Here is a 25,719-nt window from a genome sequence, read left to right as displayed (position 1 = left end):
AACAAACTGAATCTGTTCATGAAGAAGACATGGAGCCCACATTAATGAAAGCCCCACAAGCGCAGGGACAACGTCGAGTGACTAAAAGAGAGAACATAAACGTGATACGGGAATGCGAGTGGGACGTTAAAAGACATCAAGGACGAGAATCTCAGCAGCAAAACGCCACTAAGTAGACCACTTGTTATCCTGTTGGGAATGGTCTGCCTCACATCAATTGTTTCACTTCTTCTTACTTTGCTCATTCTCTTTGGTTCAGTGGGAGTGGGAAACTGTTCTTGTAGCGACAATGCAGGTAAGCCGGCCGTATTGATAAAAATAGGAATTCCACCTACTCGTCTAGGGACAGTTTTATCTTTTGCAACGAAGAACTCGTTGCAGATGCCTTGAAACAGCCGAATTCGAATTTTGTGTGCCGTTTTAATTATTTATTTAACTGCGTCATAAAAGGAACGACGTGCAGTTCCTTCGTACGTTTTCGAGTGTTCAAGTAAGTAGAAAAACGTCAAAGATAAACATGACGTTCCTGAAGTTTTATAGTTTTGGAGACGAAGTTTTCATAACGGTCGAGTTAAGAAGCGGAAATTCCTTTCGCTAGATCCGGCTTAAGACACAAAACAGATGTGCACTAAGTTCTGCCCAAAGTACAAACAAAACTCGTCAGCCATTCCAAAAAACAAGTATCAATTGGGGACAATAAATCTCAGTATTAGATTTGCCTGGTCCGACGAATTCTGCTGGTATATAACCAAACTACAGTGAGTTCCAAGTATATCCACTGAAAGTGGCTCCAGATAGATGGTAATATAAAAGGTCTCGTCAGATTAGTAAAACGGAAAAAGTTCTTAAGGGTACTTTTAGGTTTTCAGATTAAGGCAAGTCGAAAAGGCACCTTCCATGGCTTTCAACTAAACTTTGAACTTACTTATCAGACTGACGAGAACCACAATTAAAACTCCAGTTGAGGTCAAGAATTCGCAAAAGTCCCTTTGTTATGTTACCCAAGTTATAAACAATTTTAGAAGTGAGTTAGGCAAAATCTCCAAAGCGGAGTCAAGTTTGGAATAAAATGAATTGTACCTGTTTTAAATGTAAAAGTGCTTTATGTTTATTCAGCAAAGCTTGCAATTGTGTCCACTGATCTCACTATAAATAAGCTTCTAACGGTCTTATACGTAGATCATGCGTCGTTTTTAGCGACTTTTTCCCTTACAAGACTATATTCGGCAACTAGTTCTAAAGTTACGAGCATAGTTGGATTCCTTTGTTGGAACGGGTGTTCATTCTTCTTACTTAAATCTAGTTACATCATGCTTAGAAAGGACCGCAAATAAGGAGGGCTCTGTACAAGTTCAAGTAAAGGTCTCTCGTTATCTGGTGTTTGCTTTTTGTTTAATTTTTAACTGTCTGGTTTATCTCAATGAGACCTCTTTATTTATTTTAATTAACCTCTTATCGTAGTTTTCCGGCCGCGATGTGAACACAGTCATGGTTTTGATGTTTTGGGGTAGATTTGTATTCCTTTTTTTCGACTTGTATGTGGTCCTTTAAATTGAAGACAATATCATGCCATGATAAATTGACAAAAGAAAGTATGAAGCGATATCGAATCACATCTTCTTAATGATGATATGAAATCCTTGCAGAAAACGATATGTGTTTGGATTTCCAAACATCTTTTGGCCCTAAGGCGGAATATCCATCTGAAACCAGGCTGCTTTGACCTCATGAGACCATTCTAGTGTTTCGAATTCATGGCTTATTTTTTTCTGTCAAGGAGATTTCTTTCTTTCAGTACTAGGACAATAAATAAGGATGTGTTAAAATGTAAACAGTTTGAAGTGTTGTGATTTTACAGACTAATCTTCAACAGAAGTCCTTTCCTGAAGATAGATTGTTGATCTGTCCCACAGATCAACTAAATACCCAATTGAATTTTAATTGAAAAGTTGAGACAACATAATCTAGCTGCCTCCACTGAGCTTTAACCAACAGTCGTTATTAAAGTTCTTGAAAGTCTTGTGCAAAATGTTATATTCATTACAATGGTAGCTGTGTTATCAATGAGAAAAAAAAAACAAAGGCATGCAAACCTGATACAAACTGTCGTAAATGTTGTCCAGCAGTGTCTTTGATTTTAAAACATAAAAGCAGTCTGTGCTCGCCATTGCCATATTGAGAAGCTTAAATGTAATTGGTACAGAAAGAATTAAAATAGCTCTTTCTCAGATGTTCATAAATCTTGTTTTCTCAACCTATGCGACTCGACTGTGGACCAGCGCGATTTTACAAGTACTTAAAAATAACCCAAATTTCGTAAACCGTTTACGAAACTAATACGCTTAATTTCAAAGAGTAAACCTATACTCGCTTTTTTGTGTCTGTATATTTTATTGTCTTGCATGTACAGACAGATTAAACATTCGTAGTCTAAGTTGAAAAGAAATTGCAGTTACGAAGTGGATGGGTGAATTGCTGCTTTTCAGAGAACCAGATAAACAACAGAAAGGAATCGCTAGAACGAAGTGCAGCTAAATATACGATGACAATCTTGAGATGGATTTTTAATTACGTGCAGGAATAGACAGATATCTGTCGTCAAGTCAATTGTATTTTTGGTCATTTCTCCGCATTTTTGCTCATGAATGAAATAGCGATAAGTGACAAGGGAGGCGTGATTTGGCTTGTCAGTCCAACGAAAATCGAGAAAATTCCGTAAGATAACAGCCGCAAAACAAAGATAAAAATAACAATTTATAACCCTTGCACTCACAAAGGTACCAATTCATTTTTTACTAAAATATATCACATTTCAATTTTCAGAGTTAATAAAAAAAATACAAAACCGCCCCTTGAACATATGCCTCGAAAGCAGTGCTTTCTTTGAAGGACCACCCTGAACAGCATTAAAAAAGACACTATACGGTATACGAAGTACTGCTCATGATCAATAGCTCTCGTTCACGTACTAGGGTTTTATTCGCAAACTTTCAAAAATTTATATGAATTCAATGTTCGACCCAGGAACTGAAATGGTCAATGTAACACCAGACAGTGACAAACGGATTTAGATAAACAGATACAGGGGAAGTCACGCGACATTACTTGTTTATTTTCCGCCTTCCCTATCGCTCAACACCATCACAGGCGTAGATTGAGGCATGAGAGGGCCGCTGGTGAGCGGCGAGCAGTGAGCGACGGCCATCCTTTCAGGCTTTTAATGTGCAAATGATTTCAAATTTCCTTCTTATTTTTATTTCTTATTTAGTTTTACCTTATTTGTCTTTTCCCTGGTGACACTCTACGGGAAGGTACGTTTTTTATTAGGGGGAGGGGGGGGGTGGGCCGGGGTATTTTAGAATTTTTTTGCGAAAAAAATTGTGGCCCTCCCACTTCCTAGAATGTTTTGATGCATGACCCTTCACAAACACCAACACAAAAACATGTCTCCCCCCACCTACTCAGCGTTTCCTTGGAAACAAAAATAACCGGAAGTGGAGTAGACGGCAAAAGTTTTGGAGTGGGCAGAGAAGGGAGTACAGCTCCGAAAGCTCAACCTTCTAGGGGGGTTCGGGGGCATGCTTCCCCGGGAAAATTTTAAAATTTGGGCCTCTAAGAGTGAATTTCCTGCATTCTGGAGGAAGAATTAGGTTATTTCAACAGAACCGTACATTGTCATTTTATTTAGCTAGAATACGTAAGTACTCTTAAATGTTTTTCATATATTTGATTCTAGCCAATAGTGGTAAATCATGAACAACCCTTTTACCACAGACGGCCAGTTTTCTGGCCAAGCAGAAAATATTCCATCACTGATGGCCGGAAACCGGCCAAACAAAACGAACTATCTTCCCTTTGGAAAAACTGGGAACTACTTTCCATTTTTGAAAAACTCATTTATGCAAGGAAAAGCATACGCTTTGAAAACAAAATGGCGGTCTGTTTCACGAACTGAAGGATAATGAAAGCATTGTGAAACGAAAAAGACATTTTAGGGTCTTTTTGCAAACAATGCGTTGTTCATGTTATGTTTGTTGCCGCTATTTATGTTTTTCTCTTGTTAAATTTTTTCAATGCCGAAACAAAGTTTAATCCTCCCCCTCCTGTGAAAAAAAAAAAACAGGTTTAGCCCTCCCAAATTTGTAAAATTTTTACTGATGACCCTCCCCTCTGAGGCCCCGGCCCACCCCCCCCCCCCCCGCCCCCAATAAAAAACGTACCTGCCCTAATTCCCCTTCAGTAAACATTACCAAATTAAACTCTTCAAAATTTGCGTTGAGTTCAGTTGTGCTAGCATTACAGCAAATTAAGGATCTTTGCAAGTACCAGAGAAAACTTATGGATTGGGTATTAGCCCGGTAGGTCTCACATGGAAATGAGATAATTTACAAACTTAAATACATTGTAGTATTTTTCACTTCTAAGGGATTGGTAGTACAAGCGCAATGACATCAGACGATGATGACAGAATCAAAAAGGTGTCGGAGAATATTACCACGTTGGAAAGGAAACTGGTAATGTAACTGTGTAAAATTTCAGGTTTAACAGTTCAAAGATCATAAAATAATAGAGCGAGACAATATTTTCAAATCATTGACGAACTAGGTTGAATAGATGGGTTTCAAAATCCTTGCAAAGAAAACAAAGGTTTGAGCTTGGCACTTCTTCATGATCAGGGAATTTTCAGAAGATTGCTTGCCTTCTTGACGTTTGCTGTTCCTCTAGTTATAGTCAACTCTTGTAATAGCGGTCACTTTCGGGGCGTCGTTTAGTGTCCGTTATAGCGAGAGCCATTTCCAGTCCGGCAAACTTCTTTCGCTGGGGATCTGGTTTTTGTTCGTAATAGGGAGTGTCCGCATGAATAGCGGGGTGTCCGCAAGGCGAGAGTTTGACTGTTTCCAATAAACGTATTTGTTCAAAAAAATATTGTACTAAGACCAAAGAACTACTACAAGTGTTAAACAGTATCTATACATTGTCAAATCGCAGGAATGGAACTTGCTGAGTAGTATTCCAATTTTGCATAAAATAAAGGACATCAGATAGGAATTCTAAAGCTTTTCAGGCTTTTGAACAATACATACATTGCCAAGTTGTCAAAAACTAGCACCACAAATGTCAGGGAGGACTGCAGTCAGCAAACCAGTCACTAAGTTGTACTGAGCGAGCATTAACGATGTCGTTATTATATTTTGCACATCTTGTTCAGTTCCGTATTAATTTGTGACTGGAGTCGTGGGCTTATACACCATTTTAATAAGTCGAGACACCATCTTGAGTATTTAACTTTCCGCGAATGACGTATTAAAATGAAGTATCTTCCATTGTAATAAGCCGAGGTGTCATTTTGAGTATTTTATTAATGACGTCATTCGCGGAAAAATAAAAATTTAAAATGGCCATTCGACTTATTAAAAGGGTGTATAACAACTGTCAAGCCCTGGTAACACGGTAACGCAAGTGAACGCAATTAATCGCAAGTTGAACTTGCGTACAGACTTGTGTTGGGTGCATGGCCAAACGGACACGCAAGTTTAGTGGCAACTGCACGCAAGTTTGCAAAAAGCCATTTAAAATGCTATGTTAAGAGAAAATTTGATCCATTTGATCAGGGCGTATTCATTTCGCTTGTTCCCCACTGGAGCAGGCCCCAGGACTGCCGGTGCATTTTCAAGCAGTACACTCATGAGTACTGCCATTAAGTGTCTTTTCCCTGGAATGTGAATGAAGAATATGTGTTAACTGTTATTTCAACAGGAAGAACGTATTACAGACTCTACCACCATACAGACTCTACCACCATATAATTTTAACTGACATCCGTGTTTGTGATTTACTGTCAGCTTCAACAAATTGACGAATTGAGGACATTGCTGGCAAACCAAACTGCCAAGCAAGCTAAGTGGATAACGTGGATGGCTTTCCAGGTGATGCATTTAAAGAGATAAGTTCATGATCAGTGTATTCATAATTACAGCAGAAAATGAACTCTTCCAGTTGGTATGACTCAGTTTTGTGTTTAACTGTACAATGAAACTGTTGCCAAGAGTGCATATTGATTTTGTTAAGACACTTCTGGGAGATTTTAACACGTTGTATAAAAGCTTATAGATTATGCTGCGTTTCCGGATCTTTCCTGTGTTCTGCCACTGATGTTTTCTTTTTTTTTAACTCGTTTTGTACGTGTTGCTGTAAACGAAGTGCGAGTGTTAGTAAACTAGGCGAAATTTATTTAAAACAAAATTGACGAGGTCTTGTAAGCAAAACAATGAGCAATCATCAAATATTTCCCCCGCTATCTACAATTGTTATTATTCAGTTTAAATTAATAATAACAATTAGCGATAGCTGGGGAAGTATACAACAATTAGCTGCAGTGTAAAGTAACATCAACCATCAAGTTACAAACAAATCCTTAAATAATTCGGTTCTTATATGCAAGCCCTGTTCAATAATGGAGGGAGCTGTATAAGATAGTTTGCCCGCGCGCCGCTGCACTGCGAGTTATACATTACTATTTCCCATAGGCGTACGGGCAATTTTTTGCCAGGAGGGGCGGCGAGACATTTGCCCAAAAAAATTTCGCAAGTTGCCCAAATTTTTACGAAACAGTCGAGAAGAAACGAGGGTCATACGATGCACTAACATAGGCTTACAAATGAAGTGAAAATTCTTACATAATAATCTATCATATGAGCTCATAAAACACGTTAAAAGAAATAGCTGTCCCTACCATTTCGACGGCCGAAGATATCAACAATACGATCCATGTCATTGGTGACTACAGAGTTGGAATATGCCCATCAAATGCTAATACAAGTGTGATTACACGTAATAATTTAGGCCAAGTAAAAAAAAATGTTTCTCGTCCGGATTTCTATAATAAACGGCATGCAGTGCATGCAGAGGCGATGACGTTTCCCAAAGGGGTCTTAACTTATTTTCAGGAAAATTAACGTATACTAAATAAAAGTAGCTGACAACTTCAGTGTTGAATGATTGTTCAACAACAAGACGCCTAAAGCTTAAAGCTTAAAACCGGGCGGTTAATGTTTAACTACTTGATTAGGCAAGTGCAGCAAAAACTTTTAAAATACCATTTAATTGAGAAACACACAAGTCTGTGGTTTGTTTGTCCATGCTTGAACAAATTCCTGCTTAGGCTTCCTATTTTTTTGAACAATGAATAACCTCGGTATTTTTAGATTTTAGTTTTTATCCAAGGATAATGGAAGATTAGCTGAATAGCGCTGTATAAATATTATTATTATTATTATTTATTATTATTATCATTATTATGCACTTAACAAAGTGCAGACTACTCATAAAATTTTGAACAGCTGTTCTGATAAGAAAACCATGAAAAAAAGGTTTCGCGATATAATCAAGCATGGATTTTTATTCAACCCCCCCCCCCCCACCTCCCCCCATTCCCCCTTTTCTTAGCCATTCACCTTCGAATAGCTCCCCTCCTACTCCGTCCTCCCCCATCCCCTGCAGCTTTCGACTCTACTCCTTCCCATAACACATTCTACTCTTAACCCTTCTCCCCGCCCTCCTCAGCACTTTTGTGATGGCGCCAGCCGAGCAGTAGTTTAGGGGCGAGTAGCTGTGACACACAAGTTTAATACGTTTTGTGTATTTCTTATCTTGAATAAATGAACTCAAACAGTTGAATAGCATTACAAATGATCTACGGCCAAAACAAACAAACAATTAGAAATAATTCGTTAAAAACTAAGAAGCGTTTAAGGTTTTTTAAAAGAATGTATCACACACAAAAAAGGAATAATAAAAAATTAGAAAGCTTTTTAGCTTTTAAACACGCCAGCTCTTCAAGTCAATCTGATTCTTCGATCGAAAAACCTGCCTATATGCTGCATTTTGGGAAGCAGTCACGCAAACGCCAGTTCTTGCTTGCGTGATACATAACAGGTAATTTCTTCATCGCCGTTCGGTTCCGAGTGAAATTAAAAACCCCCGAATGAAAAACCAAAAAATATATTTATTTCTCGCAAAAATGAGTGGAGTAACCAGAAAATTACAGTATTGGCTCTTGCTCGAATAAAACGAGTCACATAAATAAATTAAATAAAAATAAAACGAGTTACATAAATATCAAGAATAACAGAAAAACTTCAAAACAAAATTACAAACGAAAATAAAAAGACTAAAAAAGGGCATGCATTAGATCACGCGTACTAGATAACATATGCTGTTAAAAATCCCAACTTAATGTGAAAAAAGAAAAAAAAAAGATTCAAGATGAGGCCAAGAAACATTTGAATGGCATTAAAAATTTGAATACTTTAAATTAAAGCCGTAAAATTAGCCAAAGCGCAAGTTTTTATTTTTGCCGTCTATTATTTTACTCGATGGCTTTACCGATCCAAATTCCATTCTAGTTTGTAGAAATTATTATATTACTAACTTACATTTCCATTTTGTTTTCTGAGCTGAGCAAGAACCAAAACAAGGTTTATATTTTGTTGTGTAAACATTCAATCCGTCTATGACACACGACTTTGTCGGCCCACTGTACACGGATGAAAATGGACAAAATGGACACAATTCTTGCTAAACAGAAAACATCTTCAAAGTAGAGTCTGGCCCAAAAATGCTTTAGCTGCCAGCCGTTTTTAAAAGCAGAAGCTTGCTGCAAAAACATTGCGTGACTGACTTTAAAAAAGCTTAGTCAAAACAATCACCGGTTTCGCGCTCTTGTTCTCGCTTGAGTCGAACGCTTGAATATAAACACAAAAATATCCATTTCACGCTTTAATAACAGAAATCAGGGTATTAGACAAAATTTTAAATAGGAGAGTAATCTTAGCTCCTGCTGAGTAAATATCAAGAGTGCGAGATTTGAATCCTGGCCAAGAAACAGAAGAAAGCGGCCGAGCGAACTACTACGACAAACCACAGGCAGCCCAGGCTCTCTCGTTAATTATTTGCAACGGTCGTTGTCGGTTCGACTCAAGCGATTGATATGCTTCATAAATTGACGAATTTGAGATCTTTCGTTCCTAAATTACAATAAACTGTAAGCCATATAAATAAAGATCACTTACCTATTGTTGATTGTCTGCTTTTGTGTGATTTTGAGGGGTTTTGGGACGTTTATTCCCCACTTGCCGCTGACGCCCCCTACTATTAGTAGGGGGCGTCAGCGGCAAGCGAGGAATAAACGTCCCAAAACCCCTCAAAATCACACAATAACAGACAATCAACAATAGCTTAGTGATCTTTATTTATATGGCTTACAGTTTATTGTAATTTAGGAACGAAAGATCTCAAATTCGTCAATTTATGAAGCATATTTTTCGATCGCTTGAGTCGAACCGACAACGACCGTTGCAAATAATTAACGAGAGAGCCTGGGCCGCCTGTGGACAAACAAGGTAATCAAAAACATCACACGGTGCCTCAATCTATAAATAGATCTTGTTCGTTTCAAAAGCCTAAAAACCCAACTAAAACTTGAACAAATGAAAGAAACATGAAAAAAAGTTTCAAATGAATTTTTATTCAAGATGGGGTCAAGAAACATTTTGAAAGGCTTAAAGATTTAGAAAATTTCAAAACCGTGAAATTTTGCATGCCGTGGTAGAATTTAATTACAATTAATGGAATTACCCGCAGTGGCACCAAGATTTCATTTTGTAGACCATTTGTTTTACTTGCTGGCTTTACGGATCCTTTCAAAAATTCCATCATACTTCGTAGAAAAACTATACATTACCATTTTGTTTTCTGAAGTCTTGGGAAGTGTGTAAGTAAACACTGAAGTAAAGCTTTTTCATCAAGAATCAAAATAGAATTAAAGATTATTTTGCTGTGCAAACATTCAATCGCCTCTGATACGCGACTTTGCCGGCTCAACTGTGCACGGATGAAAATGGACATGATTAATTCGGAAAGTATCTTCAAAGAATTATTCTGGCTCAAAAATGCTCTAGCTACCAGCCTTTTTTTAAGCAGTTTAATATGCTTAAAGCTTGCTTCAAAAACATTGCGTGACTGACATAGCGGTTTGGACCTGTCAAAACAATCACCGGTTTCGCAACCCAGTACTGACAGTACTCTCTTGAGCCAAACGCTTGAATAACATTAACACATATATTTCACGCTTAACAGAAATCAGGGTTTTAGATAAAATTTTAAATAGAAGATTGATTTAATAGCTCCTGCCGAGTAAATATCAAAAGTGCGTGTTTTGAATCCTGGCCAAGGAAGCGGCCGAGCGGGTCTGGAACGATTTACCGACAAGACTACTACGACGAAAAAATTCCGGGCGATTTATGAACCGGGCCCGGCCCAGTCTCTGCCCGGTTAAAAAGTTGCGTTATCTTGTAGTGTGACATTCGATATACGATATTCAATACTTCTCGCGAGCGACACGCACGGTCAAGCGTTTCCATTGTATTAGTAAATTTAGAGACGTGATCATGTCTGTCCACTAAATTTGATAAAACACGCAAATACATAATTTGTCTTTTTCGTTTATACTTTGTATCAGTCTTTTCTAACATTCCAGGAGTATTTTGCTTCGTGTTTTTTGCAGCGATTTCTTGTTAACTCATTCGGTTCTATTGAGTCCTATTGATCGGTCGATCGCAACAGAATCGAAACAGAAAGTGGTACAAATTCCGCCCACTGCCTCTAGCATAAGGCTTGACTGACGTCATCGCCTAAAAAAGAGAGCGTGCGGGCTCATTTTTTGGTATATTTTAATTTTTTATTGTTTTGTTGCATTCCATACCTGTGTTGTTCGAAAATCGATGTTTTTTTCTTCCATCGTCAAATTCTCCAGGCTAAAAGCGCACTTCCAAAATAAATCCTGCAAGGTATTTGACCTATCCAGTACGGACCAGCGTAACAAGTATTTAAAGTTTTGGCCTTAATTTGTATTTAAAGGCAGACAAAAGCCATATCTTACTCCGTACAAAGTGAAAGTTTTTTATCGTTCTACCTTTTCCAAAAACAAATAATAACAAAAGAGAGGCGGCCCCAAAAAAATGAAGCGGGAGGGGACGAGAAGCATTTGTTTTGTAATTTTACTTGGCCTTATTGGCCTTCCTACACGTTGTCACCCCGTCAGGTGCTGCGGAGGTAAGTTTTCAATCTGTGCAACGCACTGAATGATCGTTCTGCAGAACATGATGTACGTAGCAGGTATCACTGCATGGATATGAACACATGACCCCTAAGAAACCACTGCGCTAAGAAATCACTGCCTCATGTGAATTTAACTGCTTTAACTGCTTTAACTTGCTGACTTCAGGTTAAAATAGGAAATATCTATCTCTTCGAAGAAAAAACTTCTTTTAAAACGGGCTTTGTCCAAATTTCTCTTGCTGCCCTCTGGGCCCATTTGGGGGGGGGCCCCCCCCCCCCCCCCCGCCCGTACGCCTATGCTATTTCCCATTTAGAATCTGAAGTTCAACTGTCATTTCTGTTACTGAAAATAATATCACACGTGCGTTGGCCCGGGAATTACCACATGGTGTAAGAATACTTGTCCTAATTTTACCCTTTTGCATCTAGGAAGAGAAAATCGAAAATCTTACAGAACGCTTGACATCCACGGAACGTGAACTAAAGAAAGTTGAGGCTGCACTTGTTGGACAGATCGCTGGGTTAAGGAACGCGACTAACTCCACAGCCGGTCAGTTGAGCGAATTAAGAAACATATGGAAAGCAGTTAATGCCACAATAGAGGAGACAACTAACTTAACAAACAAGGTATTCTTTTATATCCCAACGATATGGACATTCATTTCTGTAAGATTTTTTCTTCTGGCAGGCCTCTAAGAGGCGCTCAAGCGGACTAGGATATCGTAAGACAGAAAATAATCAAATTACTTTATTATGTTTTCTTTATGTTAGGTTGACATAAAATTAAGAAATATTCGGCGGGATGTAAATGAGTCAAAGGAAAGCCTGTTAACTAACATGGCATCCCAGCTAAAAAAATTGCAAACAAAGGTAGGATTGAGTGACTTTTATTAAATTTTAATAATTATAGACTGTAACCTTGGAAAGATAACCCGAACGTTGGACATGGAATGCGCGCTTTCCAAGTTTGTAACGTCACACTCCTCTGTCATTTTTCGACTAGTTTGAATTTAGCATGCGCATGCAAGTTATCCTGGGCTCTCTCTTCTCCCGCTTGGGTTCAACCATATATAAAGCGGGGAAGGGAGATTTCTCGGACTGCACTCGATCGTGCTTTATAAAATACGTAGCTGAGAAGAATGTTTGCTGACGTAGCCCAGGAATTTAAATGCGTGAGTTAAATAATTTTCGTCAACAGTTTGCAAGAAAAAAATGTCCAGCGTTAAGGTGTATGATATCTAGATGCCCGAGTTAAAGATCTCGGCTTGACTTGCTTACAACAGGACTCAATTCAGCACTGGGCTTGTGACTTGGGATTTTTGTTCATTTTATTATTTCATTCGAACATCAGAATTTATTTCCTGAGCTCTCTCCGGGGCATTCAAAACTTGTGTCTACATATTACATGCAAATAAATCACAAAAGACTACTGGTTAGGTTGCCTATACGTCATTTACCAAAAATATTTTGGACATAATCAACCACCCCACTCTGGTTTCTTAACATTTACTATGAAAACTCACTGTGTATCATTTCTTTCAACAGGTGGACAACGAAATGGAAACTGTTTGGTATAATGTAAATAAAGCGAGGAAATGTTGCACCAATTTGACATCTTCTTTTGTCTCATTCAGGAAAAATGTAAGTCATCACCGGCGGTTCAATTTTATTAACTGCGCTGCGCAGTTCTTGCTCTGCACGGGGTTTTTTTTTGTCGGTGAGTAGACTGATGCCCCCGCTCGGCCAAACCTCGAGTCACGCAACGTCTCGAAGCTATAAATCAGTTACCTTTGGAAACTTTACGAAAACAAGTCCTTTATTAGCATGATTAATGTAAAATGTTCGATTTTAAAGTTTTTGACTTAAAGAAAATACTAAATTGTCGTGCTATTGAAGAAAAATATATTTTAGCGGACTTGATACTGTGCGTAAATACCATTTACGTTCGTGTCAAAGAATGTGCTGACATGACAACTTTCACTTTCGCAAGGCATTGATTGTGATCGGCCAGTCACGCAATGTTTTAAAGTTGTTATTCAGCTACTTATGAAAAAATTTAAGAACCTTTGGTCTTCATTTGAAGGTTTAGTGTGAAATATTCTATTTTTAAGCGAAATGTATTTTTCTTTTTTCACTCTGTTAAAAACAGCTCAAGTGTTCTTCTCAAATTTGATTTAAATCTTTGCTTCAATATTCCATTCAAGAAATGATTGTTTAGTGTTTAAGACGGAATCCACTAGGAAGTCGAGTAATATTTACTAATGTTGGACAAAAATCAAGTACCAGAATGATTTAAATCCTATTGCGTTATTTCCTACCCTTAATAAAAGTTAAAGATGTAAGTAATTATCTGTGATAACACCAACAACAATTTGTTATCAGAGTCTAAGAAAATGAATTTCAAAGTTCACAAGGTATAGGCAAAATCTCACGTGTAGCCATTTTGTAAATTCGTCTTAAGCGATTCAGTAGAATTCAGCGGAACTTCGAAATTTGTTTTCGATGTTTGGTGTTGTTAGAAAAGATTTCTTTTGATAAGATATTTGAAGCAGTAACAAAAAAGTTTGCAATAAGGTGGAAATAATTCTGGTACAACAATTTCTTATCAGAGTCTGAGAAAATGATATTCAAAGTTCACAAGCTATGGGCAAAAGCTCACATCTTTTAAGCGATTCATGGGATTTCAGTGGAACTTCGAAATTTGTTTTCGATGTTTGGTGTTGTTAGAAAAGACTTCTTTCGATAAGATATTTGAAGCAGTAACACAAAAGCTTGCAATCAGGTGTAAATAGTTTTGGTACATAATTGTTTCCAATAACTACTCGAAGTCCTCGCGGATTTCCTCTTAAGCATTAATTCGATACAACACTGGATACCGATTTAATAGATCGTCTGGCTTCACGGATTAGGGTCGTGGGAATTTGGCCACCATTAGCATACAAGAAAAATGTTTAATTTCGGATGGAACTAGTCAACCATGAAATGCCACGCAAGTTGTTTTCTTACCATCTTGTTTGTCAGTCGCGACATTGTTCGACGCAGGTAAAGGGGATAAGGGCCTTCGTCGTTTTAGAAACACGAAATTGTATCACGAGACCAGCGCAGTTGTAAGCTCTAAGAGCTCTTGTCTTTGCTTTAAACTACTTCTATCAAAATCTTAAAAGCGGTTAGCTTTAAATCACTTCTGCTGGTTGAAAACCTAGAGTTCATTCCTTTTCATTACGTTAAATATTGAATTTTACATACTGTCCGTCACAAATCTTTCCTTTGCTTTTGCGTTTGCACGGAGTGCTTACGACTAAGGAGTTTTATTTTTTACCGACTCTGACATGATTACTCGCATTGAAATAGGAAGGGAAAAGGAAGATAAGTTAATTTGTTCTTGCAAATTTATTATAATAGGGGTTTTCCGATTTATTCCAGGTGGCAAATCGCTCACAAGGGCTCGAGGCAAGAATTGAAATCGAGGAACAGAAATCAAACAGCACAAGACAAATAACTGTAAGTCATCAGTGTTAGAAATAATGTGATTGATCGAATTGACAAAATTGAAAATGTTATTAGTTTTGCATGGGAATTCGTTTGCCGAAACAGTTGTACATTTAGTGTCGAGCCCTTACATAGATGCAAAAGTACATTAAGTGTCTGTTCAAAACTGACCATTATCTAATATTTTTATCAAAGGAGCTGCACTTCAAGAAAATTCAGAGCCTTCAGAACTTGTTAAACTCCACTCGTCAAGATATAAAGGAAACGTCTCGAGAACATTTAACGGCGCTGTCGTTAGCAGGAAATTTTACGAGGAGAGAATTACAGGGAATATGGACTGTGGTTAACTCAACGAAAACTGGTCTTCTCGGGCAGATTAAGAAAGTAACAGACAACTTAACCGAGCAGGTAAATGTAAATATGCCGGCACAATATGCACTTGAGATTTAAAACAAACCTAACAATGAATGTACATTATATATTATTTAGTTTTCAAATTTTTATTCCTCGCAGTTTAGCGAACATATCTGCAAAATATATTGCACCCCAGACTAAATAATTTGATTAGGATTACGAATAATTGACTTCTTCCTCATCGATAACAAATATTTTTTCCGTTATTTACCGTTATTTTTTCCGTTATTTCTGTTATACGAAATTCACCCAATAAACAAAAAAATCACATTAACAAAAGTCGTTGGCTATTAATTAAATGGCATGGGAAAATCACACATTTAAACGGCATAGAAGAACACAGCAACGAAATGGTCCTTAAATTACGTTCGCTATACAGTTGACAACACTAACTTAGTTTTACTTTGTAATTTTTGCAGCTGAACCAAACGCAAGTGCTCCTTCAATCTTCTGAAGACTCCTTGTTTGCTTCACTTATCAATATTAAAACAAGTATCACAGAAAAGGTGAGATAATGGAATCCCCGCCCAAAGCAATTAAGACCAACTAGTGACCAAAGGATTTTTGAAAAGAAGCAATATATCCTAATTTTCTAATTAAAAAAAAAATGGCTGAGTTTTTCGCTGATATCTCTCTCATAGTAAAAGCTATTCTTTGACTTAGTTAACACAGAAAAAAAATCGCTTTCTATCTTTTAATTCTCTTTGCGAAAAATTCAAGACTAAGTTTAATTTTCTACAGTATTACAGCATCATTTCTGCTTTCCCTCGCTCGTGGAAAAAGCTTTTAAACTCTAACAACCAACTACCCATTAAACCCCTTGATTCAATAAGCGATTCGTTGAGTTGTAAAACTCTCTATGAAAAACTGTTATCCCTGGAAAAGTTATCTCCCCCCCACAGCAGAAAGGAAACTTATTGAATATGGGGTAGAAAAAAACAATCTGTGTAAGGTTTATCTTTTACCTTTTAACGTTACAAAAGAAACCAAAATGAAGATGTTCCAGTACAAGATCATCCATCGCATCCTACCTACGAATAGCTTATTACATAAGATGAAGAAAGTTGACTCCCCAACTTGTCCTTTTTGCCCTACCGAGCTCCATACCATCTGGCACCTTTTTATAGAATGCACTCAAACAAAAACGTTCTAGGTAGATTTTCAAGATTGGTACAATATTCATAGTAGAAAAAGTGTCCATCTTTCGAACTTAGATGTCTTATATGGTATTTTGGACTCTCCTCGTGGTTGTTTAGCCCTAAACCATCTTATTATATTAGGAAAATACTTTTATACCTTAACCCTATTTTTGGTCTTTTCAGACCGGGGGGGGGGGGGGCGGGGGATTCCGCCCCCCCTCCGTAACTTCCAGAATATTTAAGCAATCACAATGAAACTTACAGGATATATAGTATGTCCCAAAATCCATCTTTTGGTATATGTCACGTGGAATGATGACGTCACATCACGTGACAATTACATCATAATGTCAAAACAGCCGCCATCTTGGATTTCGAAATTTTTTCAAAACGTCAGAAAACCGCCCAAAATTTACAGGAAAATACTCAAAACCAATAAAAATGTGCTTAAAACCCGTAAACAGGTAAAAATAATTGCTTTAAAGTTATTTTTCATTAATAGAAACACGAAAATTACAAATTTGGGAAAACATGCCTGTCAAAATGCCGTTGCCATGGTGACGTCAAGTTCCTGACACAACAAGCTACCCTACCAAATTATTCCCAGATAAATTTTAGATAAAGTCGCAAAGTTTGGCAGCGTTTGGTTGAATATTAAAAAAGTTATAAGCGTTCAAAGTCGGCGCGGGCACTTTCCCCCCCCCCCCCCCGGTCTGGATAGGGTTAACACCAGCCAAAAAAATAAAGTTCAGTTTAACGAGTACATATCCCTCGTTCGCGACAAACTATCGTTAGAAAAACATATTGCTATCAAATCCGGTAAATACGATAACTATAGCAAGAAATGGAATTTTTTACAAAACATTTAGTTTCCTTTTGTTTTTTGTTTCTCGCTACATTGTTCTTTTTTTTCTGGTAACAATTATAGGCAATGTTATTTGTTATTTCGTTTTGCATTGTTAGCCTTAGTGTTGTAATGTTAATAGTATTGACTTCATAAAGTAGAGTAAATTTTGTAACTATTTTTTTCTCACACTGTCTTAGCTGTACTGTAAAGTAGCTCCTTTTTGTAAAGTTAGTTATCTATATTCTGTAATCATCGTAATGTTGTATGTTTAATGTTGTAAGTACTTGCAAATAAAAAAAAAAAAAAAGCTATTCTTTGTCAAAGTATAAAGAATAGATATTACATAATGATCTGACTGATTAGCAGAACCCGTCAACCGATTTCTCGTGCATGCGCGAAAAAGAAATTACATCGGAACTTGTCTCCTTTGCAAAAAAAAATTTTCTCGTAGCAGTCGACCATTTGACGGAATTAACGTACTTATATCAATCACTCAGGGTTACTAAATGGCGTGCTAGAAACCTCGCCTACGGTATATGTACTCTTTGCGCCATCTTGGAAGAGAAATGGCGTGGTAATCTTATCAGGGTATTTAAAAGTTATTTGTTTAATCCACAGATCAAAAACGTCAGCAAGATGACGGTTCCTATTGGACCTCGGGGTTTCAAACATTTACTATGAAAACTCACTTTGTATCCTTTCTTTTAACAGGTGGACAACAAAATGGAAACTGTTTGGTTTAATTTAAATAAAACGAGGAAATGTTGCACCAATTTGACATCTTCTTTTGACTCATTCAGGGAAAATGTAAGTCATCACCGGCGGTTCAATTTTATCTTTGCTTTAAACTATTTCAATGTGGCTATTAAACTATTAAACTATTTCTATCGTAATTCTGTTTGTATTTCTATTTCTATCGTAATAATATACATCAAAAAATTTCTCGAATCTGATTGGCTTAGAGAAATGCAGTTTTTAGGAAATTCGCTGCAGAAATGACGAAATTCAGTGCAGAAATGACGAAATTCAGTGCAATAAAGAGAAACAAACGCGGCATTCTGATTGGTGAATAAACAAAGGCAGCCACAGGGGGCCAACCAAACGCTTAAACGCGATTCGAATGGCGCGAAGTTTGGATCTGCTTCGGGATGCAAATGAAAAAAATGGCTGGCGTTTTGATCACAGTAGAGGACCAGAAGACAGCTGTAAATACCATAGCACTGAAAAGCACTGGTTTTTCATTCTCGTTTTGGAATAACTGGTTTCCTAACAAGGAAATTGCCGACGGAATCAAAACTACAAGCCGACTAAGCTTCACGCTTTGCTTGAGCAAATTTATTTACACCGAATTCGCCGAATTCCAAAACAACAAACACATTTTCGAAGATTATGGACCAGATAGCCTCAAAGTTATGCTAACATCGCTTGAAAGACACTGTACTTAGAGAACAGAACTTATAGGTTTTCTATTGTACAAGACAGAGGAATGTTTCGTCCAAGGAAGTGTTGAAATAAAAAGCGAAACAGCTTCATTTGGCTGGCCGTCGAGTTGAAAGCGCTCAAGCAAAGCTCGACAAGTAGAAAAAGAAGAAGAAAATATCGATCTGGAAAAGGTTAAACCCAAAATCTTTTTTCAGAGAATTCATTTGACTGTTTAGCCAGATTTTTCGACTAAAAACTTTTAAAACATCGAGGAACCTAAACGTTGTTCGGGGTTTGATCTTGTTTTGAATGAATGCGTGATGATATTTGCCGAGTTTGAATAAATTGTTTTTGTACGAGATTTGCGCATCTTATTTTCTCGCAATTTTTTCATGAATATTATTAATAAGTATTCACATGATTTTTCTCGTGGATTTTGGGATAAATAAGCACGAGTAAATTTTTCAAAGTCTACAAATTGCACTCGCCCTGCAGGCGAAAAAATTGACAATATCAACGCATATTTTACTGTCAGTCGAGTCAGTCACAAATATTTCCTTTGCTACTGCTATTGCTTTTGTTCGGAGAGCTTACGACTAATAAGGATTAGTGACTTTCTTATAATAAGGAGTTTTTCCATTAATTCCAGGTGGAAAAACGCTCACAAGGGTTCGAGGCAAAAATCGAAATCCAGGAACAGAAATCAAACAGCACAAGACAAATAACTGTAAGTCATCAGTGTTATAAATAATACGATTGATCGAATTGACAAAATTGAAAATGTTATTAGTTTTGTATCTTAAAATGGCGATTAGTTTGCCAAAACACTTGTACATTTAGTGCCGAGCCTTTACATAAATGCAAGAGTACATTAATTATCTGTTCACAACTGACCATTATCTCACATTTTTATCAAAGGAGCTGCACTTCAAGAAAATTCAGAGCCTTCAGAACTTGTTAAACTCCACTCGTCAAGATATAAAGGAAATGTCTCGAGAACATTTAACGGCGCTGTCGTTAGCAGGAAATTTCACGAGGAGAGAATTACAGGGAATATGGGCTGTGATTAACTCAACGAAAACTGGTCTTCTTGGGCAGATTAAGAAAGTAACAGACAACTTAACCGAACAGGTAAATGTAGATATGTCGGCACAATATGCACTGGAGATTTAAAGTAAACCTAACAATGAATGTACATTATATATTATTAAGTTTTCAGATTTTTAGTCCTCGCAGTTAAGCGAACATATCTGTAAAATAAATTGCATCCCGGATTAAATAATTTGATTGGGATTACGAATAACAAATAAAAAAAAAAAATCCGTTATTTACCGGCCGTGTTACATTTCTGTAATACAAAATTCACCCAATAAACAAAAAAATTTACATTAACAAAAGTCTTTGGCTATTAAATGACATGAGAGAATCACACATTTAAACGGCATAGAAGAACACAGCAACGAAATGGTCCTTAAATTACGTTACACAATGGGCAACACTAACTTAGTTTTATTGTGTAATTTTTGCAGCTGAACCAAACGCAAGTGCTCCTTCAATCTTCTGACGCCTCCTTGTTTGCTTCACTTATCAATATTAATACAAGTATCACAAAAAAGGTGAGATAAAAAAAAAGGAAAGAAGAATAGAATCCCCGCCCAAAGCAATTAAGTTCGCGCGGGACCCTTGCTCATTAATAAATTTATTAGCCAAATTTCTTGACGGAGTGCTATCTTGTAAAGCTTTAATTCACCACATTTTGAACATCGATTCCTCTAAAACTTAACAAGGACATTTGGGGATGATGGAATTACATCATGATTGTCCTTTTACTGAGAGATGACCGTTGTCTGTGATGTTACAAGCCTTAAAATGTTTAACTGCAGATAATGCGATTTTGTGTCCAAGTTTTCAGCTAGAACAGCGCACCAAATTAAATGATTATATAGCTTAGTGATAAATCATAACCTCTTTTGTGCTATGGCTAGAACAAAATTTTCGATCACAAAAACCGCTACAAGTTAATGGCTTCTAAGAGAGCAAAGATGTGAAATCTAAACTTTGAAACGTGCTATCTTCATTTTGAGAAGGAAATTTAAAATTTAAAAATTCGCTCTAGTCATAGCACAATAGAGTACATTTTTATACCAAAAAAACAAGGGTTTTGTAGATATTACGTAAGGAAAAAGTGTCCGGTAATAGGGCAACATACTGTACACCAAGTTTATGTTCCTCGCGAATCAACTCTTGAAATTCTATATCGGCGGAGAAAATTTGGACACAAAATTGCAGGTTTTGAGGCTTCCGAAGACCTTCCGAGTTAATGTTTACAACAACGTGTGACATATTCAAAGCTGTGAGTCTAATTATGATAATTCCCTATGTTCCAGCGCACGTGCAAAAAGCTGAGAACAATTACTAGTAATTACTTGTACAAAAGAGTTTAAAAACAAATATTCTCATGAATATTTCGTTTGATGTCGACCTCAGTCGTCCGGCAGTTCGTGCATACTCTTTAAATAAATACACATTAATGATTGCAAGGGTCCTGCGCGACCTTAAGACCAGTTGAAATACTAGCAACCAAAGGATTCTTGAAAAGAAGCAATAAATCCTAATTTTTTGACCGTTATCTCTCTAATAGTAAAAGCTTTTTTTTGACAAAGTAATAAGATAGATATTCGATACTGATCTGACTGATTAGCAGTACGCCTCAACTGATTTTTCGTGCATGCGCGAATAAGAAATGTCTTTGGAACTTATCTGCTTTGCAAATATTTTTTCTCGTAGCAATTTTTCTTTTTCCTTTCGAACAGTCGGCCATTCGAGTGAATTAAATTATATCAACGTAGCGAAATGGCGTGCTAAAAACCCTCAGCTCCCGCAAATTGATACTAGAAACTTCGCCTACGACACAGGTGCTCTCTGCGCCATCTTGGAAACGAAATTTAATGGCGTGGCAATCTTATCAGGGTAATTAAAAGTTATTTGTTTAATCCACAGATCAACAACGTCAGCAAGATGACGGGTCCTATTGGACCTCGGGGTTTCAATGGAAGTCAAGGACCTGCTGGGGCCAGGGGAGCCATCGGTCCCCCAGGTCCCAAGGGAGCTGGAGACTTTAGTTCATGCCAGTACAAAGTAGTGAAGGGGGATTACGTTGGAGGCCGTCCTCCTACCGGCTCAGCAAGTATAACTGAACCCAATGTAAGTACATTGTAGATGCTTCTTCAGATTGGAACTTGTTGTGTTTATTTCTCGCTCTCACAGTACGCATTAAAGCGAACAAGGCGCAGGGCATAAAGAGTAACACGGCATGCTATGTATATTTTTACCTTTAGTACTGATTGTACTTTTGAGTTGTTGTAGAAGTCTTTTCTTTGTCTTTTTTTTCGCTTTATTTTGTTTGTTTGTTTGTTTATTTATTTTTTTTTTTTGGGGGGGGGGGGGGGAGGAAATACTCCAAGTCTCTTAAATCAGAAACAGAAACAGGGATAAGGTCCTGCGATATCAGCCAATTGGCTCGACGCAGACCTTTTACTACTTGTAGCAACCTCGTCATTGACTTCTTGCACAGTTCATCCAATGAACTTATTTCCTATAAACGCAGGAGGCCTGGCGCTAGCTAGTGTTAACATTTATTTGGTTCCTCGACAGGGAAAAAGGATAGTGGGTGCAGCTTGTTCCACGACTTTTGCAGAAGAGTATAATCTTAATGCCGGGCGACAGCCATCCGGAAAATGGACATACGTATGCAACTGCAGAGGAACTTCCACTCTTTTTACTCGACCCAGGAACGCGGACAAGAAATGTTCCCTGCATTACTGGGAATGTCCTTTGACAACGTGATTTACGTCACAATAGCATAATTCCAATAAGATATATGTATAGATTTATATTAGTATATTTAAAATGACGTAACTTTAAGTTGTAAATTATTTGAGACTATGAAATAAGAAGTGAGCTTTACACCGCAAATAATGGTTATAGCTTACTCGAAGCTCTACTGAATAATGACGTTCTTTTCCTTCGGATCCTTTTCAATTATCCTTAAACATTACTAACTATCCATAGCATAGATGAACATACAAGACAAGCCCAGTTGGATTTACACACGCCTTGCCTACTTTTTCGATACCGAGAATCTTAGCTACAATAAACCACCGCAAATTCAGTGAGTTTCTTAGAATTTATTGTTTGGGATAAGTGACGTTTGTGTTGTAGTTTTGATGGTTAAATTGGCCTCTAGATTTCAGTTTCTTACATAAGGAATGAAACTCGATTAGCGTTTTTTTCTCCCAGCTAATTCAATTGTTCACTGACTGCGGTGTATAGCACAGATGTAGATACACGACAAAAGGCAATTACTATGATGTAAGCCTGGTCAACTTATTCGACATGAGAACATTTGCTTACAAATTCTCTGAAGTTACCCGAATTGAAGCAATTCACCATCGAGCATTACGCGAGTTTCTTCACCAGTTCACACAACTGGAGAAAAATGTTATATAAAGTATCGATAGCACTTTTGCAAGTTGCCCTCGTTTGACTTCAACTACAAGAATCCATTTCGCTTTTCCTTTATTATTGGTGGGGTTTGAAAAACAATTGCTCTAATAAGAGTGATAAAAGAGAAAAAGCGATTGATTCTGATAGTTGTAGTCAATGACGCAATCATGCAAATCGCCTATTGAAATTAAAACCCAAACGTTTCGAGCTTTGCCCTTCATCAGTAGATAAGAGTTCGAAGAATCATATCTTTGAATAATAATTTATTCACACATATAATTAGCAGAAGAGAAAATTTTGCTGATGTTTGAGTGGCAAACAAAGGTTAATGATAAGCCTGTAAATTTCACAATTACAATCCAGTTCTTTCCCAATTGATTCACAATCAAATTTATATTGGGCTCAATCATGATTATACAAAATCTTTCGAAATATCTACTCACTCGAAGAAATTATGATATAAAATATATGCTACTTAATTTTAGATAATAAAACCACTGCGGTATCTGTAAAAATGACGTAAATTAATATATACAGAACTTTCGTATTCCAGTTACAAATATTCTTCGTACCTAGGCAAGTTTAAAATCGTCTACATAGTTAATATATGACAACCTTTTCAAAAAGATTTTGTAATTAGTTCTAGTCTGAGAAAAAAATGTAATATTGACGATACGTAAACCGAAACGTTTTTGGTTATTAAAATTTAGGGCCTCTTCACATGAGCCCGGTTTACGGGATGTCTCGGTTACCAAGACGGATTTTGACGTCTGTTCATATGGAAAATTTTAGCCCGGTTGACGGGGATAAAATTCAAGAAACGAGACCGAAATGGCGACACATAAAGTTGCATCTTTCGCGACTATCGTAGCTTTATCGACCCTTTTAACTTTACTTTTAAAGCTAATTCGCATATTTCTAACGTGGAAATAGATACGAGGCAAAAGAATGCCATTTTGACCGCCCAGTTACGAAAGGGAAGCTATTTTCTCAAAAAATGCTGCGTCCCGGCGACCGGGCTGGAGTGTTCGTATGGGAAAATTTTTTTCCCGGTTGCCGATATCTCGGTTGTAGAAACCGAGATATCGGTAACCGGGCTGGCCCGCCTTCTCATATGAACACATCGAAAATTCTACAAAGAAAATAGGAGTGAGCCGAGATCTCGGTAACTGGGCCAGCCCGGTCAACCGGGATCATATGAAGAGGCCCTTAAAGTCCCCTGTGCGTATTAAGCAGTTTTATTGACATCTGGCCTTGAGTAACAGTCAATTGATTGGCCCTTACTTAAGAAGTAATTAATTTTCATTCAAGACTGGAAAAGCTAGGGATTTCAGTAAATCTGCTCCAAACGTCTGGCCTTGTTTGAACTAGTTTTCCAATTGCATATTGGAATCTTTGTAGCCCATGAGCTATGTGTTTTACAGAAATTAAATGTTGTCGTCTTCTGTATATTGTTCTTATTTGCATTTTTTCATTGGCTTTCAGCCTCTAAAGTTTTAGATACGCAAAGAGCAGGCACAAACATAAGCTCTGTAAATTAGCGATAAAATAATTACGGCAAAATATTTTTGAATGCAGACAATCAAAACAGCGAGGGAAAAGTTAGGAAAACTAGGTTACTCGTAGAAATTGTGCATCGGTCAACTAATTGGTATATTAAATAAGTGTCTGACTAAAAAAATAACAACAACCAAACGATCAACCTGAATGAGACTGAAATTATCAAAGATATAAAACAACACATAAAGTATGCAAAGGAAAGTTGCCGGTAGGTGAGGGGGCGTTAACCCTATTCAGACCGGGCTTTTTTGGACCTTTTCCGACCGGGGTTCGGAAGCCCCCCTCCCCCCCCCCCCCCCCCCTTTGTAACTTCCAGAATATTTAAGCAATCACCATAAAACTTATAGGATGTATTGTACGTCCGAAACTCTTTCTTTTGGTATACGTCACGTGGGATGGTGACGTCACATCACGTGACAATTACATCATGATGTCAAAAAAGCCGCCATCTTGGATCCGCCATCTTGGATTTCAAAATTTTTCCAAAATGCCAGAAAACCACCGAAAATCACTGCAAAGTACTCAAAATGAATAAGAATGTGCTTTAAACCCGCAAAAATGTAAAAATAATCCCATTTAAGTTGATATTTATTAACAGAAACACGCAAAATTACAAATTTGGGAAAACATGCCTGTCAAAATGCCGTTGCCATGGTGATGACAAGTTCCTGACACATCATCCAACCCTACCAAATTGTTGCCAGATAAATTTTAGGAAAACTCAGAAAGTTTGGCAGCGTTTGGTTAAATCTTAAAAAAGTTATAAAAGTTCAAAGTCAGCGCGGGCCGCAAAAGTCCCCCCCCCCCCCGGTCTGAATAGGGTTAATCCTAAACTACCTCAGTAACTATTAAAGTGGCAAAAAGAAACTTGAACTTAAAACGCGGCCTATCGTCGTGCTACCAACAAGGCCGCGGTTTGATCCTATTCAAATCCAGTTTCACTATGTCTGGGACTGGTCGGTGAGTAAAAATCCGCGAGTAAGTACCTATTTTTTTCCGGTTAGCCTAAACAGGTTTTTGCATATATGGTAGTTAACACAAATTTAGGTTATTTAGACTCTTAATAGGTTCTTAAAAATTTACATTGTTGAACTTCTAATGGTATTCGGCCTAAAAAAACGAAGCCCTAATCACTCAGAACATGGCATTATATACTTGTACGGTAATGCCTTGTCAAAACTTATTTTCCTAATAGTAAACATTTTAATCAATTTTGGAAAATAA

General features: G+C 37.3%; 1 protein-coding gene across 1 annotated transcript; it reads left to right on the top strand.

The window, feature by feature from the left end:
- Positions 1-111: 111 nt before the first annotated feature.
- On the top strand, positions 112-24,505 carry LOC144634584 (uncharacterized). Its single transcript, XM_078493596.1, has 15 exons — positions 112-295; positions 4,426-4,514; positions 5,844-5,927; positions 11,548-11,745; positions 11,890-11,988; positions 12,664-12,759; positions 14,542-14,619; positions 14,803-15,015; positions 15,441-15,527; positions 17,719-17,814; positions 19,079-19,156; positions 19,348-19,560; positions 19,959-20,045; positions 21,430-21,633; positions 22,084-24,505. Exons 1-15 carry the CDS (start codon positions 199-201, stop codon positions 22,273-22,275), a joined length of 1,911 nt encoding a protein of 636 aa, XP_078349722.1. The 5' UTR covers positions 112-198; the 3' UTR covers positions 22,276-24,505.
- Positions 24,506-25,719: the final 1,214 nt, after the last annotated feature.

This window comes from Oculina patagonica, chromosome 13, assembly GCF_052425735.1.
Source record: "Oculina patagonica isolate OP01 chromosome 13, crgOcupat, whole genome shotgun sequence".
Classification (NCBI taxonomy): domain Eukaryota; kingdom Metazoa; phylum Cnidaria; class Anthozoa; order Scleractinia; family Oculinidae; genus Oculina; species Oculina patagonica.
Note: the sequence above shows the minus strand (reverse complement) of the source record. Positions and strands in the feature narration are given on the sequence as shown.

Coding starts and splice junctions, on each gene's coding strand:
- LOC144634584 (XM_078493596.1), top strand. CDS start 199: ATGGTCTGCCTCACATCAATTGTTTCACTTCTTCTTACTTTGCTCATT. Junction 11,746..11,889: donor CAACTAACTTAACAAACAAG/GTATTCTTTTAT, acceptor TCTTTATGTTAG/GTTGACATAAAATTAAGAAA. Junction 21,634..22,083: donor CAAGTATAACTGAACCCAAT/GTAAGTACATTG, acceptor GTTCCTCGACAG/GGAAAAAGGATAGTGGGTGC.